General features: G+C 46.7%; 1 protein-coding gene across 4 annotated transcripts in view; it reads right to left on the bottom strand.

The window, feature by feature from the left end:
* The window catches only part of GATA6 (GATA binding protein 6), a 35,964-nt gene extending 12,002 nt beyond the window's left edge, over positions 1–23,962 (bottom strand). For 2 of the 4 annotated variants that reach the window (XM_044773546.2, XM_070513388.1), the window contains exons 1-6: positions 23,689–23,962; positions 21,149–22,311; positions 16,549–16,715; positions 12,775–12,900; positions 11,774–11,861; positions 11,577–11,680 (exon numbers count right to left, since the gene is read on the bottom strand). In XM_044773546.2, the coding sequence (XP_044629481.1) occupies positions 11,577–11,680; positions 11,774–11,861; positions 12,775–12,900; positions 16,549–16,715; positions 21,149–22,274 (1,611 nt within the window). In that variant the 5' untranslated portion in view covers positions 22,275–22,311; positions 23,689–23,962. The other 2 variants (XM_070513390.1, XM_070513389.1) reach the window with 2 other exon arrangements.
* Positions 23,963–24,191: the final 229 nt, after the last annotated feature.

The following is a 24,191-nucleotide window of genomic DNA, read 5'->3' as shown; positions in this document are numbered from 1 at the left end:
GTGATATTCAAGAGCTACTTACTGAGAATCAGTCCAATTTGGGGAGAAAATCAGAGAAAATATGTGGACATAGTACACACACACAAATACAAGTATAAATTTCAATTGGTTAATATGTTTTCCCACATCTAGTTAAATCCTTCCAATGACTTTAGTTCAGATCACAGACACCTCAGAATAGCAAAACAGGCACTTCACTAAGCTAAACCAACCCAGACCAACAAACATCCCGGAATGAAAGTAAAAGAGAGCACTCTGGAGTGCCCGCAGCGGGCGGCTGAGGCAGGCGGAGGTTCATGCTCTTTCCCTGATCAAAGTGCAATAAGAGGGTGGAGCAGAAATCTGTTCTGTGTTTCCATTCACAGCTTATCTGCCCTCCACCCTCCCACAGACAACTGAAAATGGAGGCACTTCCTGTTGAAAGAATGTGTTATCAGCACCAGACCCAGCCTGGGCTTAGCACTAATGCAGGCCCCGGGTAGGTGGGAGAGCGGCTGGGCTGGAAATCTCCCTCCTAAAGGAATTAATGACTTCAGGGACAACCCGGGCTGCTGCAGACCAGGACATGGAAAATATCCACTAACATGTGAAGTCAGCACAGTTCATCTTTAGATCACCCGAAGATTTTTCCTGTGAGAAGGAGCCTTTGCTCATTTTCAGACATATATCTGAAACGTCAAGGATTTCTGATTTGATAAAACCTCATAGCCAATGCCCAGCAGTGTCTGGCTCACAGTAGGCTCACCAACAATGTCAGTTCTCATTTCTTTCCTTTACTTCGAATATCCCATAATAGGCAGGCCCAGAGACAGCTTCCAAAGGGGATGCCCACTTGGGCGGCTCTGGAAAGAACATATCCGAGCAAAGGAAACCCTTAAAGGATGCGGTCCTTCCAGAAGAATAACATAGGTTCTCTGGCTTGTGAATTATAAACATGAATTTCATTTTTGAGGAAGAAAATCCAAAAGGAGTGGACACGGGTGTGCTCAGTCCTCCGTGCTGTAATCTCTCAATGCAGCCTCGATCCAAAGAAACGAAACCCTGCGGCCGGGGAAGACGGGGGTGAATGTGTGATCATTCCCAGAGCGGACTTTGATGAGGATCACACTGCCTCCCTTAGCGACAGCTCAGACTGGCGGCCCCTGCGGCCTCCCATCTGCCCTTCCTACACATCCAAGTCAGTCTCTGGTTGCAGCTTTTACTCGGGTGAGGGGAAGCCAGCCGTCCCTCGCTGCCAAAGCTCTCTTCTCTGCTTGCGTAACCTCTAGGTTAGACTCTTGCAGGGCCTTATAGCTGTGCCTTCCTCAGAAGAAAAACTAAAAACTGTGCAAGTGCCAACTAAGGAGAAACACTTTCAGATAAATTTTAACGTTCACTCTAAAAGCTATCGTCATTTCAGTCTGAATGGAGGTAACAAGACCAGACACAAAAGCGACTCAATAGTACACACAGGTCTGTCTCCACCGGGACACATGAAAATCATCAATCACAACAAAACTCTCCCAATCTCCCACGACAGCTCAGTAAAGCAGGAGAATGCGAGCACCTTCTCTTACAAGAAGGGAGGGTGCTGGTCACCCAAGCTGATGACCTAACTCAGTTTTTAGCAGAATAATATTATAATAATTAGAAAAGTAATTTCTTATATTTTGTAACTTTGCAAACAAATTCCTTCCTGAGGAGCTCCCTGGCTGCCCCTCTGAGCCTGAGAAGGCCAGGTTATACCCACACCTGGAGATGCTGCCCTTTTCCAGGAGGAAGAACCATGCTACACACACAGTCTCCTCTGGGCAAAGGAGCAAATTGTTTTATGCATCTGCACACACTCCAACAGCAAGCATGCTGTGGTGAAGAAAGGCCTGGCTCAAAGTTTATAAGTACCGTGGGATTATCAGTAAAATGCTGATGTACAAATACAAATTGCAGGGGTGTAGGGTTTGTCCCACAACTCTAAGTGATAAGTATACTAAAGGAAAAGTTTATCTTCAAAATGAATCAAAATGGATGACTCTATTCCAGTCTTCAAATTAAGTGGTAAAGGCTCATGAGGCAAGATTTAAAACCTGGTGAATTATCATCATAACTTTTAAAGATTTTATTTTTTCTTCTTCTCCCCAAATGCCCCTGGGTACATAGTTGTACATATTTTTAGTTGTGGGTCCTTCTAGTTGTGGCACGTGGGACACTGCCTCAGCATGGCTTGGTGAGCGGTGCTATGTCCGCGCCCAGGATCCAAATCTGCGAAACCCTGGGCTGCCGAAGCAGAGTGCACACAAACGTAACCACTTGGCCACGGGGCCAGCCGCTCATCTTAACTGTTAAAAACTGGCTTTTTAGGAGATTGGACGAGCATCTTAAAACTGGCCATCTCAATGAGAGAAAGCATACTGTGGTCCAAGAACCAAGCAGCATTTATAAGAAAGTATTATGAAAGTACTAAGTATCGTAAAGAATGAAAAATTGTTGCTGTTGGAGAAATAAACATTTTAAATATGGTTACTTCATTAATACAACAGCTCTACATCTCTAAATTCCCCCCATTAGGAAAGTAAGGATTTATTTCTAATGTCTTGGGATGAAAAAAATGCCATACAAATAGAGTACATCATTATTAACTTTCAAGATTATATTTAAGTAGCACTATTCTTCTTGAGCCTCAAAGAGGTCTACAGGCATCTCCCACTTAGGCTACACAATACTCCTAAGGATCAGATGGTAGGAATTACTTCTCCCCTTTAGCAGAAGGAGACAGAGGCTGTACAAAACCTTGGCAGCATGCTACAGTCACACGTGGAGCGGGAGCTAGCGCCTGCCTGCCTGAATCTGTTTCCTTCCAGCCGCTAATCCATGAACCCCCAGAATAAACGTCAGACTATATTCAGGCTTCAGCACGAATCAAGCAACTAACTTTAACAAGAGCTTTATAATAAATATTTTAATAAGATAAAACAATGATTCTGGAGCACGTACCCCAGCTCTGGTGAAACCAAGCCACGCTATCAACTACCAAATCAGACAGCACACGGAATAAATCAGCATTTAAATGTTATCAGCTACTGACCTGGAACTGTTTACTCACAAGACTCCAACAGGACACTGAAATCCATACCTGTTGTTTATTTGTTCAAATCCTCCTTCAAACCTGAGGTCACGAAAATAATGCCTTTGTCCTCAGGCTCACAAACTCTGAGTACTGGGCTGGATATGACAGGTTGCTGAATTATGAATGATCACGTAAGCCAACACCTGTCTCTGGAGATGCTTCTTAAAATTATTAAAATTTCAGAGAAAATGAACAGGTAGGTCTAAGCGTGAACAGAGCTAACAGATTGGATTTAATTCACATCCACTAGATCTTCATATTGCTAGTAACTCTTTTGGCAGACACCCATGAAATGCATAATAAATTACTTTTGTTCCAGTAAAGGAATTCATTTTCTTCGAAGATTCATTTAGCAATAACATTTCAGAGCATTCTAAGCCAGATTTCTTAAATTTGGTCATGTTTTCCCGTAACATTATTTCATGTTTTGTGACAATTTTGTATATTCTTACAGAGGCAGGGAAAAAACTGCAAAGAATTTGTAATCTGCAAAGAAAAGTTGCATTCTGAGATGAAGCCTTCTAACCTGAGGCCAAAGGAAAAGGCGAATGACATACTGCCTGCACTTATTCTTGACCCAGAATTCTGGCTTTCAGATTGTGATAATGAGTCACTTATTAAACAAACCACAATCCTGTGATAAATTGGGTGGACATACATATTATAAACTATTTAAAGAGCAATACAGTTGTACTGTTTCCTAATATACATACAAAGACATTGCATGTTAATGTAATACAATGTATTTCTAACTACTCCTTCTTACCATCCACCCCATGATACATGCACGAGCCTGAGTGCGCACACACACACGAAAAGAAGAGGGACGTCTAGAAAAGGCCTTGAGATCAAAATGAAAGCACGCAAACTCCACACGCTTAAACATTCTCTGCCAGGGTGACGTGTGACTTTCACAGCGAAGGCCAATGTGGTCAGACAGGAACGTGAGTTATTAGAAGGGGCTGTGAAAGAGGAAAGAAAGGGAGCCTGGCACATAGGGAGCGTGAAGATAAAACGCCAACAAAATATTGATGTTCATGGCTTGCAGCAAGTGGCAAGTGGGATATTAATAACTGTGATGATTGGCCAACTCCCCGGGAGGGGTAGGAGACATCGGTTCCAGTCCCGGCTTCAACGTGGGCTTGTTTTGTGACCTGATGGAGTCGCTCCGAGTCCTGGTTTATAAATGAGGCAATAACAATACCTAGCTGCAACTCTCTCACAGACCCTTGTGGGAGATTAATGACTTTTTAACTCTTTTTTTATTCATTTAGAAAAAAGTACCTTGGACTATAAACTCTGGGGAAGAAATGGATACTTGCCTATTAAGAAACGCTTTCCAATGATTTCATAAAAATTAATGAAGGCAATTTGAACATTCTGAAAAGTTCCAACTCACCTAGCACTCACTGTGTATGGATTTAAATCACACCATTAGAAAGATTTTTGTACTAGTGCAACCTTGTATTTAATATTTTAAGAGAGCCTTTTGATAGTCACATTAGGTACATGGACAACAGCAAATTTTACCACTTACTATTTTTTCTATTACTCAATTAACATAGTCTTAGAAATATAATACATTCTATTAATAAGAATAATATTTAACAAGAGAATTTATACAATGTGACATATATTTTATCAAGAGCAAATCACTTCTCTGACATTACTTTCCCAAATGTTTCAGCGGGACAATATTTGAGGCTGAAATTATTCATCAAAATTAGTCAGATTTCTTTCAGAAAATGTTATTTCTTCTCTCTAAAGATTTCAATATCCCATATGCTATCGCATATTAATCTAGTATGCCGCAGTGATAACAACACTGAGTCTGCCTCTGCCAGCCCGGGTCCACATCCAAGCCCAGCCTCCTAATTTGATAGATAACCATGGGCCTGTTACTTACATTCTGAGTCTCACTCCCTCAAATGGAAAATTGGAAATAAAAACACCTCATTTGTAGAGAGATAATTAGGAATAAAAAGAAAAAACGTACATAAAACACCTGGAACATAAAAGGCACTTGATAGAAGCTGGCTTCCTGCCTTCCTGTGTCTACTACCTTATAAAGGAGAAAGTACGGGAAAGGAGAAATCATCCCAAAGCAATAGTACGGATGATGAAATGCAAGACTAATCCACTAATGCCTGGCTCTCAAGTGCCCTAAAGGCTCTCGTGGAAGATTCAAGAGAAGAGTGACGTGGTAATATTTTGTCCCGGCTCCAGCAGCCTCTTGAATCAGAGCTCTTCTTCACAGTCAAGTTCCTCTGAGTAAAAGCAACCCACACTGTATCTAAGTCTTATCTGAATGTACCTTTCAGCTATTTAACTGTTATAGGAATTGTTAATAAGAATGGAAACTATATTTTGTGACAATCTTAATGCCGTAGGTAAATCCAAAGCGACTCAGTTACTTTGAGAAAAAGACAGAGGCATATATTTGCCAATTAAAAAGTAACTACATGATTAAAGTGGTGTCTTCCAATTTTCACCACAGGATGAAATATTAACACATAAAATGAAAACTATAAAAATAATTTTATATCTTAACCTGCGATGTGCCTAACCTTTCTTCAGAAAGCCTTATAAAGACATCCAGATATCCTAACAGGTGTCAGTCCCTAATCACTGCCCTCACCTGCAAGCACTCAGGGGTGCGCATTAACTCTTTCAAACCACTTCCAGCACAAGATCCAGCACAACGCAGCTCAGAAGTACGTCTTCTGACAAAGTCACTGAATAAAGTTATCACCCAAGAGTAGCTACAGTAGGGAAACAGGTCTAGCCAGGCACAGAACGTCCCAGAAGAGTGAGTGAGGCAGGAACGAGACATTACATATTTAATAGCAAGAAAGTGACCAAAGAGTGGGTAAGGCCACCAAAAAGCAGAGGCGAATCTGAGATGAGGTCCTTGTCTCCCTCTAAGGACATGTGCCTCTCCTTGTGAAGCTGTCTATCACCAACAACGAACCACAAAGGGAAGGAAACTTATTTCCTATCACTAACACACCATGCCTAATGTTTCCATCCGGAAGGTCACCAGACAGCTACCTCAAACCATCCTACACTGAGGAGCCCCGGGGACCAAAAAACTCAACATTGTAAGCCATGAGGTCAGCGGTCAGCGCACGTCACCAGCTCCGAGTAAGTATTTTTCCTTACTGATTGTGAGGGAAAACCCTGCTTGTGAAATGTACAAGTAGGAGCAGGCTAGCGTTTGTTTATATCAATTATCAAAATACTCCCAGTTAGGAATGTTTTAATTGTTGGACTCCAGCGTAAAGACAGGAACACATTTGTCACCGCCGTGGGGGTTAAATAAAGTCCATCAATTAGAAATGAAGGAGTTTGGGCCCTGCTTAAGGCTGACTTGATACTGACTTGAAACAGTTTCAAATATCTCCCTCCGCCGATTTTAGCAGTCTTATCTGCCTTTAGCTTCACACACCCTGCACTCCAGCCACACGGAACTCCTAAAACCACGTCCCTGAAGCACTGTAGACACCCATGCTCCTCTTCCCAGACACCTCTGTCCCAACTTTCCCTCTGCAAAACTCCCACACAACTAATTCAAGTTTCCTCTCCTCTCTGAATCCATTTCCAACTTTGCAGTCAGAATTCACTGCTCCCTCCTTCCAATGCCTAACGTACTTTGTCACTCATTTAAAGCACTTCCAGATCTGACCAGCACTAAGATCTGTCTATACCTGCCCCCCACCACTACCACCACTTTATGAACAATTTGGGGTCGGGGACCTTACTTTACTCAGTTGTAAACAGGGCCTCTCATAGCACAATGCTTCTTAAATGGAGCAACGACCACAGAGAAAGGGCCATCAGACCCAAGTCATCTCCATTTCAAGGCTGTACATTTAATGATGATTTCAACATTATCTTTGCAGGTTTAATGTAAACTTAAGTAGATTTTAATTTTTTTAAATAATTATTTTTTCTTTTTCTCCCCAAAGCCCCCTAGTACATAGCTGTGTATTTTTAGTTGTGCGTCCTTCCAGTTGTGGCATGTGGGACGCCGCCTCAGCGTGGCCCAACGGGCGGTACCATGTCCGCGCCCAGGATTTGAAATGGTGAAACCCTGGCCGCCAAAGGAAAGCGCACGAACTTAACCACTCGGCCACGGGGCCAGTCCCTAAATAATTATTTATGGAATTATTTTTAGGCAGGCAAAATACGTTCAAGTGACTTCCTATTCTCAGACATTATCTTACTGCTAATCTCATCCCCAAATTAATCCTTCGTGTCCCAAAAGAAATTTAGGAAAATACCTTTTATCTACAAAAGTTGGCAACTGAGCTATAAAGTTTATATATATTGTATACATACTATGTAATATATATACACATATATATATAAAGAACCGTCTAATTTCACAAATTCTTAGTTACAAGTCATAGGAAGGATAGGACCATTTACAGACTACTTAAATCTTATTTGGGAATTGCTGAAATAGAATATATTATCGTATTTCCCTCCTAAGTAACAATAACAACAACAAACTTATAAAACAGTCAGTAAATGGAATTCAATGAAAGATTTAAGTATTTTTACAACCCACAGAGAATATAAATGCCAAAGAAAATCTGATCTATTTAGGTCAACTAAACCCAGATTTTTCAGTAAATCTACATGTGTGTATAAGAAAATTTCAGACAGAATGAAAGAATATATTTAGGAAATTTATCTTGAAGTTTAAAAGTCACAAAAATTAATCAATTGCCTATCAGAAATTAAGTTCAACCCATTTCTTAACAAACACAAAGAATTCCAAAGGAAGAAGACAGGCGTTAACGTAATACCAGGCTGCATGGCTTCAGGTCTTCCCGACCTCATACAGGAAACAAACTGCCCTCCCTCTACATCCAACACATACACACCACACATATGCACAGCTCACCACAAAGAGAAACCGAGTCATAAGGTAGGTGGGTCAGCAACCTGATGACCACCAGAAGGAACGTCTCCTTTTTTCCAGACAGACGTCTAGTCAAAACACAAACTAGCAACAAGTACATAAAGTTAAGACATGCAAATAAGTCAAAGAAACAAGGTTTCAGGGCAGTGCAAAAATGATTTTTGTGACACTCAGACACTTGTTCTAAAAGAATGCAGAATAACGTGTGCTAAGAATCCTGTGTGCACCTTCCTTCCTGCTGGGCACTGAGACCTTGAGACCCACTCACAGCAGCAGACAACTAGGAGTGCCTCCCTCCAGGACACTCAGCTCCTGCCACGCTGGCTGCCACCACGTGACCATGCCCACAGGCAGGGCAGGAATATCAGGACTTAAAAGAAGCTGCTGGAAATGTCTACTGGCGATCTCCTACAGCTGAGTTCTCAGGAGAGGATTAAAACGAACAGTAAGTTTGACGTGGACCTCTGCAGCAGTCTTAGACTTCCCTGCTGTAACTCAGGATCATTAAGGAAAGGAGGATGAGCAGTTATGTTGCCACTTACATCTCTAAATGGAAGAACATGTGGGCCCCAGTTCCTGTCCTCCACTGGGAGAACGCCTAAGATTGCCCTTTGTTTGGTAGCTCCGTTGTTCCTTATTTAACTAGGATAACTCTGCACTACTAATTTCCACCACGTCAGTCACAGGGGCCACCGGAGATCAATGGGACAGACTCATCATCAGAGGTTTTAAACGCCGAGCCAACGAAGATGCTGTGTACTACGTGCCAGAGACAACCTCGCTCTGTGGAGACGTTTTCCTCACCTACAGCACTCCATGAAATCCCATAAGCAGTCAGTCACAGCACCAGCTGCCCTCCAACATCGTAAACTGTGACCAAAATGGGAAAATGACACATCTTTGTCAACACAGCCGCCTTTCACAAATGCTTCTGCCAGCTGCTCACAGATAACTCCTCCAGCATGTTCTTCACAGCTCCTCAGCTGCCATGCTGGCCACGTGCACAAGACTCAGTGCACGCAGAGAAGGCTCTGTAAAGTGCTAAGGAACTAACAGGCACACACAGGGCACTCCTTGGTACTAACCCGGGAAAACCACTTGAGTCTACTACAGTGATTCTTGGAGGCGGACAGTTTCCAAAGGCAGCCAGCAGACAGGCTCTATCAAGTAGGCCTGGCTCCCCACAACAGCCACGTCAGCCAGGGGCTGACGGAGAATCCGGAGAATCCGTGATGGATTCGCCATGGGGAGGAAACCCTCAAACCCAGTGCCGAGTGCCTGCGGAGCCAGGAGGCGGGCGATCCCCCTGCACACACAGCACACCGGGAAAAGCTGTCGGGAAGCATTCCTGAGACGGCCTGGGCCCCGAGAGCCGCCCGATTTTTCTGCAGCTCAGAGCTGGTTCTCGCGGAGGCTGCGTGGGCTACGGGAGTGATGGGGGCTCGTGTGGAACTGTTCTCAAACTATCCTCCAATCTCTAAACTCCTTGTTGCTTTGCCTCCTGGCCGCTAGGAGGGAAGTGAGCACTCCTCCGAAGGGCACTAGCCAGTGAGCCACCTAAAGCGTGCTGGGTCCCAGGTGAGAGGTGCCGGGACACCAGAGCAGCGGTCGGACAAGCTGCAGAACTCCCGAGGTCCCTCTCCCAGACAGGCCGAGGCAAGACCCCGTCGCTGCCTCCTCACTGTCCCTCCCCTGGAGGGCAACTGGTGGGACTTGCAAACAGCCAATTTTGAGATTTTACATCACAAAACCACGAGAGCAAAACGGACTCCACCCACGAAGGTTCCGAGTCCCCGAAGCCCATTGTCGGGCTGACATCTCTATTTCTGCGCCATTTATCATTCACATTTGGCTTTTGCCATGCTTAAGCTGGACTGTATCACCAACAAAACTGACTTGGAGCTGGCAGCCATCCTCACTTCAGCCAGAGAGACAGACACTGAGGCCAAAAACCTGGCTGCTCCCTCAGTGCTCTGGGAACCAGAACACTGCTTTGCCTCACTTAGCGACATAATCACTTCTGAGGACTCAGGGCATCATAAAGAATATTCCTAAATAATTTTGACCTTTCCATTTCCCCACAAGGAACTGTTCTATTTACCACTTTAGATCCTTAAAGATACGTCTAAGCCCCCTGTAAAAAACATCGTACACCAGAGCCCACCTTTATAAGGTCTAGCAACATTCTTTAACGCGTCTGCAACAAACAGAAACAACTGAAAGGCTTTTTGCCTTGTGAAACTCTGAACAAACTTCTTACTGCATTAAAGAAAAAGCCCAAAAGAATGTCAGAAGACAAAAAGAAACAGCAAATATAATTTTAAGCACAGTTTAAAACTGTTTTAAAATATTGAATTTTTGTTCGTTTAAGCCAGTACAAATACTACGGGATCAAACCCCCTCTGTGGTTGCCAAACCCTGGAAGGAAGACACCTCGGGGCGGCAGCTTCAACTCCACCTGAGGCGCTTGTTCAGAAACAGGAATTCCCAAGCCCCACCCCCAGAGACTCCGACTCAGAGAATCCAGGGTGGGGCCCAGGAATCTGCAGTATTTCAAAGTACCCCAAAGAGGGCAAAACTAAATGTTGAAAACAATTACTAAGTAAATTGGGATTTTAATGCTGGTGTCCCGTCCCAAACTCGTCTCACTGTAATCCTAAGAATGCCCAGGGAGCACGCGGTACAGACTTGCTGCTCAGGCCCCGCCCTGAATCTCACTGAGGTCAAGGGTGAGACCTGGTCACTTTTAAAGAGCATTCTAGGTAAATCTGGGAAGCATTAGGATGGGAAAATGCTCTTCACTTGAGAAAAACTGAGTTTCAATCACAGCTTTGCAGACACTAACTCTGGGATCTTCACGAAGACCCTGGCATCCCAGTGCACAGAGGCATAAGTCGCTCACAAACCGAACTGCTCACAGGTTTGTTGAAAGGCTGAAATAAGCCTGGGCACAACTGGCATGCATTCGAAGAAGGCAAGGCGCCCTAGCAAGAGGACAGCTGGAAGAAGGAAGATCAGCAAATACAGCAGCACAGGACATTATGATGAGCTTTGCTGGGGGTTGATAGTTAAAATAAAAGGAAGGAAGGAAGAACAGAAGAGCAGAGGAGAGAAAAAAGAAAGCAGGAGTTCATATGATAAGCAAAAGCCATTTAAATGTCACGGGCAGTGGGACACACGAAACCACGGAGCTGGTAGTTTTTCTGATCTACATCAGAAATACAAATATATAGCAACTCAGATAAAAACCTGGAAATAAAACAATTTGAAGTACTCCAAAGCAAAACTTCTTGCTTTTACTTGGGTTAATTTAACCATAAAAAAATGATATAGATCTTAATTAAGAGGTTTGTAAAGTACTTAAGTTTGTCATTTTATTGACATTGAAATGTAATTTCCTCTAAAAACTATTCTTAGGTATCAGCTAACTAAACTGAGCTGTTGGTTTAGATTATTGTACTAGCAGATAAGATAAAATTTGAGATAGTATACTAGAGATTAACCGACTAGTTTAGAAAGAGTGTCTACTGTTTTCACACTTACCCCTGAGGCTGTTGGTTGTGTTGTGGGGGAAGTATTTTTGCTGCAATCATCTGAGTTAGAAGAGGTGGAAGTTGGAGTCATAGGAACAGAATTATTGCTATTACCTGCAATAGTCAAAATTAACCTCATAAATATACATATACTCTGCTCTTAAGGTTGGCATACTTTACAATCAAATAGCATTTTATTATATTTACCAGAGCAAGCCTTTGACTTATTTATGTTCTTAGGTTTTCGTTTCCTGGTTTGAATTCCCTCTTTTTTCATAGCAAGCGGTCGAGGCACCTAAAAAAAATGTTCACATAGGCCATGCCATAAGTTTAATAAATATTATACTGAAGAAAAAACAAACTTGAACCAACATCAGTACTGAAAGCCCTCATTTAAAAGAACTTGGCATAAATTTCAATCTGATTTTTATACACACTCAGTAGATTGCAACTGCACAGAGACTACGCTTTCCCCATCAAATGCAGAGATTCCTTCAGAGAAAACGGGGTGATTTGCCAGGGAGAATTTACTCAACTTAACGTTTATTGTTTTAAACAACTTCGATTATAATAGAGTAAAACCAATGAATACATATTTTTACTTCAAAGAGATCATGTATTCTCTTCCTCCTACATATACAAGGTTATTTTCCTTTTTAAGATTTTTATAATCTTATTATATACAATAATATATACTTATACATCTATATTTATGGATGTTTATAATATTTTGTGGTACCCTTAAAATATAGAATCTTTCTAACTACAACTATCAAATATATTATTACTCCTTTGTATAAATGTATTTGATTGTATCCAAAAAATTAAGATATAAACTAGTTATTGTGCATTTCTAGTTGGTTCTATGCTATTTTTCTCTTTGAGTGTGCAGTTTTTTTTTTTAAAAAGGGGGTCCCTACCATTTTATCAATTCTAAAATGCAAATTTGTCACATTTTAGTATGTCTAAAATTGGAATGTCTTACAGTGGTTGTGTGTGACAGTTCAATTGGCAGCATTTTTTGTTTCTTACTGGTATGTAAGATAATTTATATTTTAATTAATAACAATCTAGATTCAATAATGTGCATTTAGAAAATCAGATTTTTCACTTTCATCCCCTCTCCTTTGCTGACTTTTTTCTTAACTAAAACCATGTACAAACAAGATATTAAATGTGTAGACACATGAGCAGAACATGTGGCGCACCCCATGGAGTTTCATGTAGAGTCCACAAGCATTGCACACAGGCTCGCCCTCAGCGTTTCTGCGCCACAAAGTGGTGGTTGTGGTGTGACAGTTGGCACAGGACAATCCAAGCCGCCGGGAGGAAGGCTAGAAAGCAGCACAAGAAAGTAAGAATACAGAATAAGTGATTTCTATGTATATTTCACACACATACATCAATGTATTGTGTCCCTGTCATCAACAAGCATGTACCTGGTTATTATAAGTAAGAGGCCCCTTGATAAAAAAAATGTCAAGTGTAATTGGGTTGACCTTCCTAGACCAAGCAACTTGAGTTTTACAGCGTGTGCTGGATCCCATACATACATTTGGTTTGCTCCAGCACGTTAGCGTAGATTATAGAATAACCGGGAAGCAGTCACAATGTTGGCCAATAACTAACTGACTGCTGCCAGAGGTCTCAGGTATTAACAGTCATGAAATGCAATCACAAACAGCCTACAAACATGTTAAGTGGCTTTGGGCAGTCTCTGATTCACCTGAAAACTGGAGATAATCAGGTCTACTTCTCAGATATGTGCAGAGAAACAAACCAGAAACTTTAGAAGGGCTTATATATATATATTAATAGAAATGGATTTTGGAAAATGTATCAAACTTTTGGAAAGAAATATATTTTAATACATTCTATAATTATCATCATGATTGCCTGCTGCCTGAATCTTTGTATTATTCATTTTACGAACGATAAGCAAATTTCACGGCATTGCTTTAACACTGGCATTGTCTTACATACAGTGATACTGATATATTTTATTTACCCTGTCAGTATGGTACTCAACTTTTGTCCTATAAAGGGTTAAATGGTATTATCAGAAAAGGCCAACTGTCTGCCACTGTCACTCAGATTTCCATGTCCCCTTTATGCCCATCCGTTAACATCCTTTAACGGAATTTATTTCCTCCAAATTATTATGTGTGAATTATAAAGAATGACAATTTAAACTAGTATAAGTTCCTCTCCAGAAAATCTACATTTGTTTTTAAATTACCTAGATGGACAACTAAAAACAATGCAATGACTTCAGTAAAAAAATCTATGGGGAAAGTCCAGGGACCAAAGCAAGTTGAATGTTACAGAACTAAGGGAAGTTTAAGTTTAATTTAAGAAAAATTCTTGTACAGAATGGACAACAAAAATATAAATTGAGCATGTATTGAATATTCACAGATTAAAGGACAGAGATTTACAAATCCTTTGCTGGTAAATTTAAAATATAAAATTGAATTTTGCATTTACAATTCACATCTCGTTATATTAATTTAGCATTATTCTTTCCAGACAAATTATAAAAACCAAGAAAGCCTGGTAAGCCTCTTAGCACTACAACAACTTTTAAGAAGTCAGTGCTGATAAAGAATCAATTTGACTTTTGGTTAAAATGAATATGCTTGGCTGACAGGAGAATTATTTGAGGAACTGCTTTGCTAAAATGATGAAAACATAAAACGTTACATATCAGGGCTTCTTTTCTTTCTTTTTCTTTATGGCTCAAAGAAAATAATTTCCTGGGAGAGCACTCCTTTCTCATCATAAATATAAAATAAGTAAACTAGGGACAGGAAGGTTCATTTTATAAACAGCTCATTTATGACAGTTTCCAGTGGAATTTGGAGCCAATGTGAAGCAAACTTCTTATCAGAATCTGCCATTATTAACAAAGAACTTTATGACTGTCAACTGCAGATCATAAGTGAAGCCAGTCCCCATAAACATGTGAAATGAAGGTGAACAGGTTATAAAAGTTCCTTGTAACAAGTGATCTCAGTTATATTCATTGCTGACAAGGAATTCAAGTTACACCATAAATCTCTTATTTTGCAATGTATTACAAGTTCAAATTCACAGTGATTGGTTCTGTACTGCTGGCTAAACAAACTTGGGGTTCAACATTCTATTTCTGAGAACTAAGCTGGATCCATCGAAACTATAAATAAGAAGCCCACAAGGAGAACTAATTGATAGACACACCCTTCAATTGGTATCATTTATAACCCATTTACAAAGCATATTGGCTGACCTTGGCCGCTGCCAAGACACCTGCCACACAGAAGGAAAACAGATTCAGAGATGGTAAAAACTGTTTTCTTCTGGTAACAGTTATTTTTACTGGTAAGCACACAAAACAAATGGCACTAGCTAAATATGGATGTCACTAGAGCAAATTTATAATGCAACTAGAACCTAAATGGTTACTATTCTACCAGTTTTTCACTCGATCCCAAGAAAATGTTACCTTTCCGAGAGCTCAGCTAGGTCTCAGCTCAAGGTGCCTTTCCAAACAAAATAATAATCAGCATCATTGCTCATACATTGACTAATACACGAAAGCAAGGAACTTGCCTGGAATATTTTCTAGCCACTGCTGTTTCTTTTTTAATGTGATGCATGTAAGAAAAATGAAAACCATAGGGAGTCAGGCACTAAAGTTAAGGATGCCCTTTGAAGAAAATTTTAAGCTGTGGGAGGTTGTAACAAGTTTAAGGCACATACACTCATTAAATTAACCTTGGCCACTTTATTTTAAATGCATTAAAAACAAAACAACCATAAAACTAATTGCTTCTCTTTAAGGTGTCAGACTTACATTGTGATGCAATTTCACTCTAATCTATTTAACACAAACAACATGTGTAGCATTTGTTCCTGCTAATTAGAGTATAACAATTAAATAAATTACTGGGATACTTAAGATGTCTAGCATCTAACTGTAAAATATTCTACTTTAAAAGGTATTAGAGCGTGAGTGCTCAGCTAAACAAATGTCAGCCTTACAGTGGGGCTTGTGAAAGCTTTATTTTCTCTAATCATTACAGCAGTAAATACTCTCTCCTTCTAAAAAAAACACACATAACAATGACAATAAGAGATTAAGCCCTGAAGAAAATCAGAATTCCCATACTTTGAAACATAGTAACACATGTTTCGATTGGCAAAAATCCTCAACTGGAGAAGAACATACAGGCTGCATTTTTTCTCAAGTTCTATGCAGTTCTCTGAACAGCCAGATTTCAAAATAACAAAGGTTAGAGTAAATAAATTTTCACCAGACTAAAGGGCAGTCCAAAAGATGGATGGAATTTGGAGGTAAAACCTGTCCCATGCTAAAGAGGTTAGAAGGGACCCAGAGGGACTGAATCAAAGTAGCCCAGAATGAGGCTGTGCTCTGGGGAGAAAGGGGATGTGGGTTTATTGTTGTCATATCCTATTTGGGGGAGAATGTTATAAAGGAGCATGGTTTTTCAAGAATAAAATCCAAACCAGACCAAAGAGTACACAGTGAAAATATCTTCCTTCCCTGACCTGGGTCCGTATACTCGGGTTTTCTCCCTATAGGTTACCATTATTACTAATTTCTTATGTCTCCTGCCTGAATTATTTCAGTGCGTTTACAAGTACATCTAGACGTATGTAAATATAGATTTTTGTACCTAAAAAAATGGTAGCACCCTACGCCTTCCTTTTTCCCTCCCTTTCACGTAAGGACATCATTCCCTACGTGTAAACGTGAGGAAAGGCTGTCTTCGTTCCCCTGAAGGTGGTGTCGGGATAACCTCGCTCGGGCGCCAGCGGGCGAGCGCTGAAACGGCCGGGGAGTGAAGGGCACAGCTCGGTCGCCGCGCTCGGGTCAGCCCCGGGCCGCGCCGCGCACACCTGTCCCCGCGGGGAGCGCCGGCCGGCGGGAGGAGCGCGGCTCGGGGCCGGGCCGCAGGGGGGGCGGCGCCCGCACTCACCACGCGCTTCTGCGGCTTGATGAGGGGCCGGCTCAGGCCGTTCATCTTGCTGTAGAGGCCGCAGGCGTTGCACAAGTAGTGGCCGGTGCCGTCCCGCCGCCACAGCGGCGTCTGGATGGAGCCGCAGTTCACGCACTCACGACTCTCGGGCAGGTCCTCCAGCAGGTCTGCGGCGACAGCGGGGACGAGAGGCCGGTGAGGCCGCGCCGCGCCCGCCCCTCCCCGCAGCCCCCCCCCCCCAAGACCCCAGCCTCCCTGGTCCCTGGGCTGGCGACGCGCCGCCCGCTCCCCAGCCCGCGCCCTTCCCCACCGAACTTTCAGCCCAGCAGCCACGCCAGCAGCCGGCTGTGGATGTCGTCGCTATTGATCTGCTGACCATTTGTCCGACACTTCTGCACCCCTGGGCGCGCCCAGTAAAATCCCCAGGAAAGTCGGAGACAGGGCTGGAAGCCGAGCCGAATCATCTGCCTTGTGTCTCCAAGGACCTCAGAGTTGGGATGAGCTGTGAGGAGGTCGGTTTGGGTCCTCTGACCCCTTCTTTCCGGCTGTCCCCAAGCTTTTCGAAACTGAAATCCATCATAATTACAATATGCCACTTGCCAAAGCGGAGCAGACCATACACTATTAGCACTGATCACTGACCCCGCTCCACCCCACAAACATCCCCGGACGCAGTGACGCCGCCTTATTCACTTTTATCTCAAGTAATATTTAAAAGTACTTGCTACATCTGTCATCCTTCTCCTCAATAAAAAATAGACAAATGAAATTATAAGTACTGTTCTTGGGCACTTTTGTCAATTAATTAGAAAGTGACTCAGGTCTCCTGGGGGGGGGGGGGGAAGCACTAACACTAATAAGCATCGAGATAAATGTTAGGTGTGATTTTCACACCACAAGGACCAAACACTAAAATATTCCGATTTCAAAGTGGGTCTAATGGCTTCTATTTGCAAAATTTCTACAAATGGCTGGTACTTTATTGACTCAGAAAATTACTGAGATAGTCCTCGTGCCAAATAAAGCTATTTCCTATTTTCCTGGTCTAAAATTTCAACTTACACTATCTAAATTGTGTTTCGTCATTTTGCTATTCGGTTAGTTTTCGGAGTTCACAACCTAAACCTGTCAATGAAAAAAAAAATCTTAAGAGTCAATGGTTGCAACAACTCTTTCACTTTCCCTTAAATCGGTTAAATATGAATGAATAAATATTATCTAAAATGAGATACTTATTAATAAGCACTTTAAAAAATAAATATCTCCTGTTTAGCCGCATTTATATTATAGCGAGTTTAAATGTTCTAATTTGGCTTTCTTTAAGGAGCATTTCTGAATCAATGCTTAAAGTAAACAAACATTACACTTTAGAGTTTAATTTGGAGATTATGTGAGCTAGCAACACTTTCGACTCCTTCTGATGCCCGAGCACTTTGCAACTTGTTTCTACCATCAACTGTTTGTTGGAAAGATACTTAAATGTGTCTTTGGCATAAACACTCTTTTAATTCCATTAATACAATTTGCCCTACAAAACAAGTCTCCTTCCTCCTCAAGAAATAACTTGAAAAGAAACTAGCATCCTACACAACTGAGTTCAAAGTTGTCATGGGGACACTGCAACTTACAACACATCACAAAGATTTATTCTTCTCCGCCCTAAAAGCCACTATTGACTACGGTAATCAGTAAAATGCTCAGGACTTCAAGGACACTGAAGTTAAACAAGGTATTTGTCTTTGTTGTTGACTTTAAAATGTTACCTATCAGAGCCCCTTCTCCATAGAGGAGCCAGGCATTCCCTGGAGAACCAGCCCTCCACGGGCCGCCTCTTCCCAGGCTGGGACAATAAAGACTCCCGGGAGAAGACAGTGGGAACTCTCCAGGTAAATCTCCCAGTCATCTGAAAACCCGAAGACAAAACTTGAACTCTTGGGATAAATAAAATTTAGGAAATTTGCTTATTTTTAATTAAATAAAATCTATAGCCCCCATTCTCTCCCACCCCTCACTCAGCAGCTACACTTCTATAGCTGACTAAAATTTAAAAACAGTTTTTCAGTAAAAATTACAAAAGCTGATTACAAAAATTACAAACTCACCCATCAGTTTCCCCTACTCATTATCCCTCTCCTAACCTGGCTGCCTTGGGTGCCCCTAGAGAGTGACAGACTCAGGGGAGAGAGGCACCGTCGTCTGTCGTCCCAGGGCCCCGAAAATGGAAGCTCCTCCAGTTCAGCAGAAGCTTAGGAGGGGACCGAAGGGCTGTGAGGACCCTAAGCTTGCCCCAGGACTCTCCACCACCAGCATCAGGAGAGGCCTCCACAGTGTGCAGGTTGAGAAAGCTCCGTGCTCAGGTTTTAGCCCTGCTGTTTGCTCAAATCAATTAAAGAGTGCCTCCAAAAACGGTTTGTTTAAAAAAAAAATCAAAGTGGAGAACCAGGGAGTCCAGTTAGAAGGCTAGGAGGAGAGGGGTTGGGGGTCGAGGTCTCTCTAGCATAAGAACACCTGTGAGGACAAGCAAAGTTAGGGTCATTCACCTCCCCCATCCCCACACTGGCTTTTTCTCAGCAGCTTCCTGCCTTTTTAAGACTCTTTATGCAAAAGCTGGGTGTTCCCAAACCCCTTCCCATTTTTGGTTTTTGGTATTTTTTAAAACATACTCTGGATCTACAGAAGATTTTTTTTACCTTTGCAGCGTCGTACCCAGAAGGTGAGGAAATGAGTGAAAGGACAGGCTAAGTTTAAAACGAAATTTATAACTCGCCTACAGTTGCACCCTACTACCTCTAAAAGGATTTTCCATGCAGACCAGTTACTTTAAACATCCAAAGACTCCAATTATGGCTTTCAGACTACTGCTTTTTCTCAGTTCCTGAAAGGCTGGGAGACGGGGGAAGGAATACAGAGATCCCGCTAGGGTGCGTCTCGGTCAGGCAGAGTTGCAGGATCTTGCTCCAACTGCAGCTGCCCTGACCCAACTCACACGCCCTTTCGGATTCCCGGCTGGATTCCTGACGGACAAAAGCCCCACCCCTAACCACCAGCTCCTTCCCACCTTTGAATAGTCCTCATCTTCCCGGCTCCCGGCTCCTGTGGCAGGAACAGTGACAGTGCTGTGCTGTCTCAAGTCTCTACTCCCGAGGGCAAACCTCAACAGGCCCCCACCCCCACTTTACAGACAGTGAAGACGACTCCAGAGGCAGCTTTGCAGGGGAGAGAAGAGGGAATTTTGAGAGCCAAATCTTAGGGCCAGTGGAGGAAGAAAGGAAGGGCTTGTCATCAGAAAGCCTGCGCTCCCTCCCAGTGTTACCAGGAGGGCTGGGCAAATCAGATCTCTCACTTTCAGGCCACTAGTGTGTCCAGTATGTCTTTTGAACACACAGTTGGCGATGCCTAACTAATCAGGGCTTTGTCCTAACTAATCAGGGCTCCTAAAAGACTTGCTGTCCCTAAATGGAGGGCTGAGGCTCCAGGAAAAGCCCAGGTTGGATACTTCAGGCCCATGTGCCTCCTTCGTCCTTGCCACCTCTGTGACTCCCACAGTTCCCCTCAAACAGCCACACAAGAAAGTTTTATCTTAGGAGACAGATTATCAAACATGTTAAATATAAGGAGAGACCTGTGAAAGCATAGAGAAGGGCGCCGGATGCTGCGGCTGAGAAAAGAAGCCTGAGCGCCTTTGTCAGGCCAGACAACACAGTCACTCCCTCCCTACCTGAGCAGAACAAAACGCTTTTCAAAATGGGGTGTTTCCAGGTACTGTGGCAATTGTGTTGCCCCAGTGTACCCCAGACACAGACATGAAAGTATGTGTGGAATTGGAAACGGAAAAATTGGTGGACTGAACTCCAGGAAGAATAGATGTGGGAGCTCCAGGACCCCGGGGTGCCAGCCTGGCAGGGCATGCAGGAGCAGCCCCAGAACCCGGGCCCAGCTAGGGCCACGCAGAAGGGCCCCTCCGCCAGCTTCCCCTGGGACCGCCACAAGGCTGACCACCAGCCCAGGTGTCCTCTCTCTTCCCCCCTCACGCGCGGGAGGGGACGGATGCCAACGGGGTCCTTAGGTCCTCTTCCACTGTGGAGCTCTTTTAATACGCTCCTTGGGGAAAACGCACACAACTGCTCACCTCTGGAGAGTTAAACGGGGTGAGGCTGTGTGCGATCTGAGGAGAGGGCGAATCCAGTGCCCAGCACTCTCCTAAACTCACCCCCCATGGAGTCTCTCTGCTCCGTTCGCGCGAACTAGGGTCTGGGACCGGGCTCCGGCCCTGTCGCTCCGCTCCCGGGCTCATTTTTCCCAACTGCCCACCTCATTCACTGTCTATTAAGTCCCTCGAGCTTCTCCACCGCGCCGAGGTAGATATGCGTGTTTAGCCTCTTCGGTGGGAAAGACCTGAGACAGTCCGCAAAATAGAAGCGCCCCATCCACACTGCCAGACTCCGGGCTGCCCCGCCACGGGTCCGCAAATCCTGCCTGGGGCCACGCCGCCTCTGGGCACCCAGGCAGGAAAGCCCGGAACGCAGGACCCTGTCCAGGGGCCGCCGCACGGCCGCCGGCGCCCCGGCCCTCGGCCCCCGCCCGCGCGGCGCGCCCTTACCTGCGCTGGGGCCCCGCGGCACGGGGAGCGGGGCTCCCGCGCGGCTCTGCAGGCTGTGCAGCACCGGCGTCTCGAAGGGTCCGGCGGGCCAGGCGGGCGTCAGCGGCGCCCCCACGTAGGGCGAGTAGGGGCTCGGGTGGTGGTGGTGGTGATGGTGGTACGTGCCGTTCAGCGGCCGCGCGGCAGACAGCGAGCCGTACTGGTGCTCGCGGCCGCCCATGGCCGCCAGGCTGCCGCCGCCGCCGCCCACGCCGCCCGCGCCCCCGCCGCCGGCCGCCGCGTAGCCGCCCGGCTCCCGCGCCGCGCCGTTGGCCATGGGCGGGCTGGGCGAGTAGGGGAAGCGCGCCGAGACGTGCGCCGCGGCCGAGCCGGCGCTGCCCGGCCCCGCGGCCCCACTGCCCGCCGCGCCGCCTCCGCTGCCGTACGGGGGGCTGTCGGCCGAGGCTTGGGGCCAGCCGGGGTGCGCGCCCGCGCCGCCCGCGTGGTTGGCGGGCCCGTTGCCCGCCCCCTGCAGGTACGGCAGGCCGGGCAGCATGGAGCCCACGCGGGTGGTGGGCACGTAGACCGGGGAGCTGGCCGCCGCGGCTGCCGCCGCCGCCGCGGCCGCCGAGTGCACGAAGCCGCCGGGCGCGCCGTCGTAAGCGGCCGGCCCCTGGCTGGAGAGGGCGGCGAGGGTCTGGTACATCTCCTCGGGCTGCTCGGGTGCGAAGGGGCTCAGCTTGGCGCCGCGGCTGGACCACAGAAGCTTGCTGGCCGTCGCGGCCTGGTCGAGGTCAGTGAAGAGCAGCAGGTCCTCCCAGCTCGACAGGGCGCTCCCGGGGCCAGCGACCCCGGGCGCCGAAGGTCCGTGGGGAGCCCCGAAGGGATGCGAGGCGTAGGGGCTGAGCAGCAGCGAGCGCGCCGGGGGTCCCGCCGCCGCCTCCGTGTCGAGCTGCGGCGTCCTGCAGTTGCCGGCGCCGCCGGGGCCGCGCTCCCCACCCCGGGAGCAGCAGGAGGAGGAAGAGGAGGAGATGGGGGAAGGCGGCGTGGAGAGCTCCCGCGCTGGAAAGGCTCCGGAGTCGCTGGCGTCCGCAGCCGCGGCCCCGAAGCGCTTCGGCAGGCACCAGCCGCCGTCAGTCAAGGCCATCCACGGTCCGGCACCACTCCAAGCTGACTTCTAGCTCCTGAGACGGAGGGGGTTCCGGGGGGGATAAAGAAACGGCAGGAGAAATAAAAAGGAGTTACCAAAAGCGCAGGATGTACATCTCGCTTCCACTCCCTCTTCTAGCTAAGGAGACTCCTCAAAGATCCCTTTTCTGCCCTGGGCGCGGGGGTTGGGGAAGGAGATGGGAAGGGAATGGAGCCTGCGCAGTCGCCACAGGGTCCTGCAAGGACCAGGATACCCGCCCTCCCTCACCCGCACCGCTTGGGTCCCCTCGCCCTCCCCGCCCACCCACTCCGCAGCATCCTTCATCCGCGCGCGCGCCAGATCCCAAGGGTGATTACGAGGCTGGCCGAGGTTTCCCTTTTGCCCCATCACCTCCCTCGTGGCCGATGGCACACAAAAGAACTTTTTAAGTGGCTGTGCGTGTCGGCGCTGCCGTATCCCGCCTTCCTGTGGGTGTCCCTCGCCCGGAATGCTTCAGAGTGACGGTTGCCCGAGTGAAAATCATTAGCGCAAGGAAGGCAACCTGTCCCCGAAAACGAAACCGCCGCGTTCCCATACTGGCTCTCCCAGAGCTTCCCGGACTGCGCTGACGAGACGGAACGCGAGCCCCAGAGAAATGCAACTCAGCCCAAGGAAGGTGGGGCGCCGGGGCGGGACGACAGTGTCGGACCTTCCGGGCACAGAGAGGGGTGCCCGCGGGGCCAGAGTCACGCCCAACCCGCGGCCCCGCGGCCCTGGCACACCTTAGACCCGGCTTGCGTCTACAGCCACCAGCGCGTGCGCTCACACCGGCCGGGCCACCCCTGCCCACCCCGCGGTCATCCCCAGCCACGGAAAGGCCAGACCGTTCCGGAATCGGACGTAGCGGGGTGGAGCGGAGCGCAGAGAAAAGGAGGGGGAAATGCAAGGGGGGACGTGAGGCCACCCCAAAGGGGAGAGCAGGAGGAATGACAGGGAGCCTCGGAGGGGTCGGGGGAGGGAGGCGAAATGCAGCCGAACTGGCCTCCTCTGGGCTGCTTTTCCAAACCGCTTCGGCTCATCGGAGATAACCACACTAAAATTAATGCCCACACACAGACCCAGGATAGATAGCAGGAAAGAAGTCTCTTTGCCCGCCTGACTGCCGGCTCCCGCCCCTTTGCGCCGAGATAACTCGGAGATAAGGCTGCACACAGATAAGCGCTTCGGTGAGAGGAAAAGACACCAGAAGTTGGTTCGCGGTGTCCTGGGAACAGGGAGCCGCTAGAGCCTGCCGGGAATGGAGAAGGGAGACACCCTCGGAGCCGACCGCGGCCCGCAGAGGGCCGAAGAGCCCGAAGCCAAGGGGCCCGCGACGGGTGGGGGGGTAGAGGAGAGGAGAGAGGGAAGCATGAACAAGAGGAAGCAGCCGAACCTCGGGTGGGCGCTGCGCATGGAGAACGGCCGCGGCGGAGGGTGCTTCCGAGCGCGGAGAGCGGCGGAGGGCGCCGGCAGGCGAGCGCGAGTCCGGGGTCTGCGCGGCGCTGCTGGTGAATAAAAAGGAGAGAGGAGGCGCCTCTTACTGCTCTGCCGGAAAACTGCAGCCTGCGCTCCTGATTGGACTCACCGAGCCCTAAACAAACAGCGCTCGCCGAAGGGTGCCAGGCTGTGGGTCGGAACTGCGCTCTGCGAGCAGCTGGGCGCTGGAGGTGAAGAGGAGGAGGAGGAGGAGGAGGGAGCGAGGGGAGGAGAGAAAAGAGGGTGGGGAGGGGACGGCAGGCGGTGGGGGGAGGGGAGCGCGCAGCCCCAGCAGACAATGAGCGCCGTGCAGCCTGCGGGTGTGGGCTGACCCGCGAGCACTGTACTGGGAGCGGGGGCAGGTCCATCGAGGGGGCGCCGAGCCCGGGGACGCTGGGGGAGGGGCGAAGGTGGCAGAAC

Source organism: Equus asinus, chromosome 7 (assembly GCF_041296235.1).
Source record: "Equus asinus isolate D_3611 breed Donkey chromosome 7, EquAss-T2T_v2, whole genome shotgun sequence".
Classification (NCBI taxonomy): domain Eukaryota; kingdom Metazoa; phylum Chordata; class Mammalia; order Perissodactyla; family Equidae; genus Equus; species Equus asinus.
Note: the sequence above shows the minus strand (reverse complement) of the source record. Positions and strands in the feature narration are given on the sequence as shown.